Source organism: Poecilia formosa, unplaced genomic scaffold (assembly GCF_000485575.1).
Source record: "Poecilia formosa unplaced genomic scaffold, Poecilia_formosa-5.1.2 Scaffold371, whole genome shotgun sequence".
Classification (NCBI taxonomy): Eukaryota; Metazoa; Chordata; class Actinopteri; order Cyprinodontiformes; family Poeciliidae; genus Poecilia; species Poecilia formosa.
This window is the reverse complement of record NW_006800310.1, coordinates 196342-204271: the sequence shown is the minus strand read 5'-3', so window position 1 is coordinate 204271 and position 7930 is coordinate 196342. Positions and strand designations below refer to the sequence as shown.

At 36.7% G+C, this 7930-nt stretch overlaps 1 protein-coding gene across 5 annotated transcripts in view; it reads left to right on the top strand.

Moving 5' to 3' along the window:
• Positions 1-1651: 1651 nt before the first annotated feature.
• Positions 1652-7930, top strand: part of rab3ip (RAB3A interacting protein (rabin3)) — a 14500-nt gene continuing 8221 nt past the window's right edge. For 2 of the 5 annotated variants that reach the window (XM_016662402.1, XM_016662396.1), the window contains exons 1-3: positions 1654-1795; positions 6064-6129; positions 6952-7068. In XM_016662402.1, the coding sequence (XP_016517888.1) occupies positions 6979-7068 (90 nt within the window). In that variant the 5' untranslated portion in view covers positions 1654-1795; positions 6064-6129; positions 6952-6978. Of the gene's footprint in view, positions 1796-6063; positions 6130-6951; positions 7069-7930 lie in introns of all 5 variants that reach the window. The other 3 variants (XM_016662400.1, XM_016662398.1, XM_016662401.1) reach the window with 3 other exon arrangements.

Sequence of the window (7930 nt, the reverse complement as noted above, 5' to 3'; positions counted from 1 at the left end):
CAAACATTCAGGTCAAGACTCCAAACTTTATCAGGAAATTGTTACCAAAATGATTTACTGCCTCCGGCAGTTTAAATGCTTTCGTTTTATATTTACTCTTTTTTGAAAACTCTGTTTCTAAACACATTGCTTTTGGTTTATGAGTCAAATTTGCCACTCACAACATGGCAGATACAACGGCACACCACCATACAAAGAAAAAGGAGAATAAAATTTTCAGCAAAAATCTGAGAAATTTTGAGATTAATCTCATAAATTTTCTAGAAAATGTTTTGGTCATTTCTGTGTACCAAAATTCAAAAATGTTGACTTTTGAAACAGAAATTACCAATTTTTTTCTAGAAAATTTCTGAGCTTAATCTAAAAATTAATTTTTTTTCTAGCCTATTTTTTTTTTTTACTCTTCAGACTTAGAAATTTCCTTGATTTTCTGGATATTTTCTGTGATTAATCTCAAATGTGATTTTTTTTTTCAAGCACATTTTGGATCCGTCACTTTCAGAAATAAGCTTTTTTTTTCTTTTTTAGAAATTCTTTGATATTAATCTCAAATTTTCAGTTTTTTTTTTTAGTTTTTTTTTTTTAGCAAATTCAAAATCAGAAGTTTTTTCTAAAACATGTATATCTGAATTTAATTTCAAAAATTTTGTTTTTGTTTTTTGTACTAATTCTCAACTTTTCAAACTGAGAAATTTTCTTGTTTTTTTCTGGAAAATTTCTGAGATTAATGATCTGAATTTTTTGGGTGAAAATTTACTCCTCTTGTTAATACACTGTTGTATAATATGCATATGCACTGAGACAAACAAATTGGTAACTATTATATTAAATAAGGTTTTCGCATCGTTTAAGCTTCTGGTGAAGATTTTAGCAAAGAAATCACCTTTAATTTGTCTTGAATTTACTTGATCAAACCCATAAATTAAATTAATCTAATTTTATTAAGCTTATTTTATTTTTATTTTTTTTATGTTTTAATTGTTTTTCTCATTAAATACATTCGATTTTATGCCAAATCCTTCTGGACGTTTTATGTCCTCTGTGTTTTGCCGAGCATTTCTGTGTTTTTCTTATGAATGAAACCTTTGTTGTTCCCAGCATTAGAGTAACTTTGGCGCCCTCTGCTGGCTGAGTCTGATAAAACAAACTAATTCCAATTAAAACACAGACGAAAACAAAATAATAACTTAATAATTTACTTCATATCGCCTAAAACATGGCAAGGATTTTTAAAAAACGGTTTGCCTGTTGAAAATATTTCACGTATAAATAATAATTAAAAAAAATCTTAGAATGAAATGAATAATTAAGTATAATATATTTAAATGTTACAGAATCTGATCAAGGCCCGCAACTAAAATAAAAAAGGGGATTCTGATTTTAATGCCGGGGTCCTGAGATTAAAGGAAGAATTCAGAGAAAATTTTTAGATTAAACACAGAATTGTGGGATTAAAGTCACATCAGATGATTGTGGTTTTAACATTTATTTCTTTTCTTACGCCTGAACTTAAAATTTATATTTTACTTTTATTTGATGTATTTAATAGTTGCAAAATTTTGCAAAAGAGAATGACTGTAAATGAATGACTGCGTTTCCTAAAACCCAACACAGGAGTGCAGTCCAGTCTCACTGCATCCTGACAGTTAATCATCTGTTTTCCGAGCCGTCCTCAAACGCATCTCCCGTCAGCCTCTGCGTCAACAGCCGCTCCGGTGTGTTTGTTTGTTTGTTTGTCGGCTTGTTCCGGTGGCTTACCGGGAGGCAGACCCTCCGCCCGGCTGCTGTCCTCACGGTGAGTGCTCGGCTGTCTTTAACGGTTACCGGAGCCGTTTTATTTCTCCGGTTGAACACAACAATGTAGCCCGTTAGCATCTCCCGATGGATGATGATGATGATGATGATGCCATATACGCTCATTATCGGACGGCGTCGTTTTGCGTTTCTGTTTGCGCAAAAATATAAAGTAGACAAAGCGCTTTTTTGTTGTTGGTTTAACATGTCTGACATGGACGGAGTCTGCTTCCATGCATGGTTGGTGTCAGGTAGCACCGGCTAGCTCTAATGCCAACCGATAGTAGCCTGTTAGCTTGCAGAAGATAGCTTATGATTCATACCGTCTCATTAAAGGGCTGTTTCACCCTTTTTTACGCTATTAGTCGGCTTTAACTTTAAATTTAATATGAACTTGGTTAAACCTGATGTGGATTATTTAAAGCTGTTTAAATATTCCTTAAAGTACAATATATGATGTGTGAAACCTTAATTATAGTCATGGAAACACTGAAAGGTCGATTAGCTGCGCCTTAAATCGACTCCTTATAGGTTAAAGTAGATATCAATTTAACTGTTCAAGCCTGCACTTAATTATTTATAATAGTCTAATTTTGACCAGTGGATGTGTTTGGATTTTGACGGTGGTTCAGATCGGTTATTAAAAGGTGAAATGTTATTTTTATTAAATCAGAAGCTGACTTCAGAGCTGCACCCTGAACAGGTGAGTCTCTGCTGTTAAACAACACCTGTCTGGGGCCTCAAAGGGAAATTTAATGCTGTCGTAACTCATATTATGTAAGTATTTCCAAAGAGTCATTGTAAATGGTGAGGCTGTAGATAGGAAGAAGCTCCAGCAGCAGTCAATCTTGCAGCAAATCTAAAGAAGCCTCTGACTGAAGACTTTTTATGATTGTTGTATGACATCCAGTAGAGACAATATTTCACAGTAACATTTCCTAGATTACATCATCAGTTGCTTTTGCTGCTTCTGGACTTGTCATTATAATATTTTGCTGGACAGTAAAATGACCCAAAAATTATTGCCATAAACAATAATATTGTTATTTTGAGATAGTTGTTTAGTAATGGCATAATCAATTAAGAAAACATTCTCAAAGATCAATGAACTTTAAATTCTAATGAATGGAAGACACTTAAAATATCCAAAATAAATTAACAAAACAACAGAAACAACAAATGAAATGTATACTGAAATCTCTGTAAACAAAATTGTCCTTCAAAAAAAGGGCTGGATGAGGCTGAAAACTTTTGTCATCCAGTTTTTGGTAGAAATAGTAAAACAATAAATCATGCAAATGGAAATTATTGAGCTTGTTTTAATTTATTTTGTGATAAATTGATTATTAAGACATGCTTAGCCGCTTCTCTTTAAGTCTGTCTGGTTGGAAAGATGTTGAAGTAGGGGATAAGATCTTTATTATGATGGTTTGAACTTGCTGTTCCTTTTTGGGGTCAAAGTTCAGGCATTATTTGAACTTTCAATTAGCCCTGTCACAATGACAACTTTTGCTGGATGATAAATTGTCCCAGAAGTTATTGCGATAAACGATAATGTTGTTTTGAAACGGTTTAAGTGATGTGGTGTGATGATAATGAAAGAAAACATTCTGAAAGATTTAAAACGTAATAAATGGAAGACATTTTGAATATCTAGAATAAATAAACAAAACAAGAGAAACGATAAAATGAATAATGAAGTCTGTGTAAATAAACTTGGTGGGGATAGCTGAGACCAAAAACGCCAAACTGAAAACTTTAGTCATCCAGTTTCTGGTGGAAAGAGAAAAACTATAAATTATGCAAAGGAAAATTATTGAATTCGTATTAATTTATCGTGCTATTAATTAATATATTGCTTGTTGAGACAAGCTTCTATTTGAATCTTTGTCTGGTTGTATGATTAGAAAGATGTTGGAGTAGGGGATAAGCTCTTTTGTCATGATGATTTGAACTGCCTTATTCTTAACTCCCTTAACTCCCCTTTGGGGTCAAAGTTCAGGTGTTTGAACTGTAAAGAGGCTACAGCAGCAGGGCAGGGTGAACGTTGTGACGTTTGAAGGACTCGACGTTCCCTCTGCTGCCTCCGGCTGTTTGTGGTCATAATGTTTTGCCTGGTGTGAGTAAGTGAAACTGCTGGTGTTTCCATGTGTGACGGGTAAATAGACACGCGTCGGGATGAGCCAGTAACTGGATCTGAGATCGGCAGTGTCGGGTTACCACGGCTTTCCAGGACCGGTCGTCATGGAGACGGGCCGAAAGGGGAGCAGCGATTGGTCGGTTTCAGACAGGTGGCGTTTCACCTGAGCTGTCAGTCAGCGTGTCACCGTCATGACAGCTGGTGTGTTTACGCAGGTTTTCAGCATCCTGGACCTGATTTAAACGACTTAATGCTGATTTTATTTACTTTTATTTCATTATTTCAAATATAAAATTGGTGGATTTAAAGGTTTTTTTTAATTATTATTTCTGATTTCAGGTTCTGTCAGATATTAAAATTATATTTTAAAGAGTCTAAAATGCAGCAAAAACAGACATACAGTAAAATATGTGGTGCATTAAATCCATATAGAATAATTGAATAAATCTATAAAATAATTGTCAGAAGATATTTAAAAAAACACAAAAGAGAAACTAATTATCACACTGTTCTCTTTGGATCTTATTTTAACATTTTAATAATTAAAAAAATTGCCAAACCTTTGAAAGTAAAAATTTTCTTTTTTGGAAGTAATAAAATAAAAGTGTATTTATTTTATTATTGTTCAGAAGGTGAGATATTTTAATATGTTTAACTCAACAATAAGTAAAATAATTTCTAGCAAATAATAATAATAATAATCTTTTTATTTTATTTTTTGTAGTGGAATTAAGTGGAGTATAATTGAAAAGTGAGTATTTTTCAATTCTACTCAATGTTTATTTACTTTTTTATTAGACAGGTTTTGATCAAAGAATTGTATTTATTTAACATATTTATTCTTTCCTAATAAATTATTTTAAAATATTTTCATTTTTGCGGTGGGATTATGTGGAGTATTATAAAATACATTTAGGATCAAAATAATTCAGAATATGTGAAGAATTCAATAAACTTTGAAGTTCACATTATGATTTTTCTTAAAAACATTTTTTTTTATAAAATTTTTTTATATTAAATTTTGCTCAGCTGCTGTCGGAGCGTTTCGTTGCTCTGACTAGGGAACCTGCTGGCCAATCAGATCGCTCCGACACTTCCTGGTAAATCCGTGACGCTCCCAGCTGAAGGTTAGCAGGCGTGGCGTCAGCCGCGGCTCCGTCTCACGGCGGGACGCTCCCACCTGTCCGTCAGGTGAGACCGGTGTGGAGCAGAAAATAGAGCCGCCGTCGATCCGGTTTCCACTTCCTGTCTGAGTTCCTGCTGGAGTTTGAACCGCAGAGAGAAACCAGTTTAATTATAAACACCATAAACATTCCTGAACTGGACTGTTTTATTTTCCCATTGACTTCCCAGAAACAGTTTTACTGCCTCATCAATCCCTGAAGTACAAAGGATCTGCTGTTGGACTCTGTGAATAATTAAACTCATTTATTTAGCCATGAAGTAAAACTCAGAACCAGCAGTTCAGTCATGAAATAAATCCTTCTTGTTTAGATTCATTTAACTGAATTTATCCCATTTTATTAAAGATCTGGTGGAGGCCAAGTGCTGGGTCGATTTATGTTCATCTAGTTTCTCTGGAAGCAACCAGATTTACTTTCCAATATTCTTCTGCTTGTTAGAACGGCTCTGAGACGAGGAGAGGAAAAATCATTTTAACTGCATTAAAGGAAGAGAGGGAAAAGAGAAAGAGAAAGGAAAGAACAAAATAGAGAAAAAAGAAGGAAAAATAGAAAAACAGGCAAAAACAAAATGGGTTAAAAAGAAGAGAAACGCCAAAAAAAGGGCAGGAGAGAGAAAAGTTAAAGTGGATGGTTTCTGCACACATGCAGCCTCTGATATGTCAGTAAATGTTTCTGCGCCGTTTCGATGTGTGTTGAGTCAGGAAAATGGAAGTGGATCAGAATATTGGTTGGTCAGAAACGCCATTAATCACATGATGCTTCCTGCAAGGCGAAACCCAGGGCAGCACAGCCGCCTCCACCTTCCCCCACCTGTTTCTGCTCAACAAAACCAGGAGGGTTTAGGAATCAGCGTTTGTAGCTGTTCGATCCGGGATAGATTCATTTATGGATTTTTATTCCCAGCCTGCTGAAACTGGGACAGTAACTGGTTTCTCTGTGTCTCAGGTGAAGGACTGTTGGTGCTGACCTGGAACCAGAACCTGCTGGACTCTCCATCCAGAGCTGAACATGGTACCTTCACTGTCCGTTGGTCCGTCTGTCCACCTGAGTGTCCGTCCTTCACTGGTTTATTCCTGCTGTCTTGTCTAAAGCCAAACCAGTTTAAAAACGTCTGCAGTAAATTTATCTGAAACTTTTTCATAACACTTTATCTGACGAGGTGCATCAGACTGACATGAACATGAAGGAGTCTTTATGAATGTCTGACTGTCATCCAGTGACATCCAGTACATATTGACACTTTTAATGCAAAGTTGCTCTAAAAGTTGCATTAAAGTGTCATTATTTACAAAATAATGCAACGTTGGGACCTTTAATGCAACTTTTAGAGCAACTTTGCATTAAAAGTGTCATTATTTACCGAATGTCACTGGATGACATTCATAGACTCCTTCATGTTCATGTCAGTCTGATGCACCCCGTCAAATAAAGTGTTACCACTTTTTCTTTATTAATATTTTTATTGTGGAAATTGTCTGAAAGTAAAATTAGAAATCTGAAAATCTGAGTCTAGAAAACAAAATTAATCATGAATTCCTTCTCAACTTTTCCAAACCTAACGGATCATTTTTATCCGTCAGCTTTCCACAGATTAGTTTCAGTTTTTTAAATTTCTTCTGGTTTTGCTCCCAAGCAGCCAGACTCTGGGCCGGCGGTTCATCTGCTAGTTTTTCATCTTTCTTTATGAACTTCAGTGACATAAAGGATCAACTGCTGACTCAGCGTTTTGTCTGCAGCTGAACAGGAAGTTGAGATGTGAAGCAGGAAGTTGAGATGTGAAGCAGGAAGGTGAAATGTGAAGCAGGAAGTGTGTGTGTGTGTGTGTGTCTGCAGGCTGGATGATGTCTGACAGCAGCTGCCATGGCCTGCAGCGGCGCTCAGAGCAACGCCGAGGCGCTGGAGGGCTTCCACGAGGTCAACCTGGCCTCGCCCACCACACCTGACCGACAGGTAGGGGGCGCTGGCTCAGGCTTTCAACCAAAGTGGCACAAAACTTATTATATAAAAATACAAAACTTACCTGCTTGGTAATAAACTAATCATTTTATAAAATCCTGAAAGATCTAAACCATAAATGCTTAGTTCATTGAAAAGCAGATAAAGAATATACAATATTAATTTCTCGTTTTTTAAAATTTGTTTTATTATTATTATATGTTCAAATTAAAGCTACAGTATGTCAGTTTATATAAAGTATTTTCTACATATTTGTTGAAACTATCAGCACGGTCTGAGAGAAAACTGTAGCCTGTAACATATTTAGCAGTGAGTACATGAGGTTGATTGACAGCGCTGAGCCCCGCCCACTGGCTCTGATTGGTTGTTTTTGGTGCATTTCTTCAGACAGTGATTGCAGCTCGGGAAAAGATCGATCTTTTCACAGATTATCTCTCTCCTAGCCAACTGTCACCATATGCTGAATGTTTTAACAAATGTGTTTAAATATTTTTTTTATAAAAGTTACGAACTTTAAGAACTTTTTTTTCTCATGTGTGAGGTCATCATCTGGTTTCTCTCCTCCAATCTTCTTCTGCAGAACCAAGCAGAGCAGCGCCCCGCCCGCCTCCCTGTACCGTGCCCATTCTCTGGGGCCGCCCCCTGCTGGCCTCCCCACGTCACTGCGAGCCGATCAGCTCCCCACGCAGCCGGTTTACTCCACGCCGCGGCACAGCCACAATGGAAGGTAGCGCAGCTGAAACCGAGCGCAGCTTTTCTCTGCAGCTCAGTCCTGATGTGAGATCATTTCCTGTTGCTGTTTTCACGCCGCGCAGCGTGCCGGGCCTGGAGGCGGAGCCGGCCGAGGGCGGCTTAC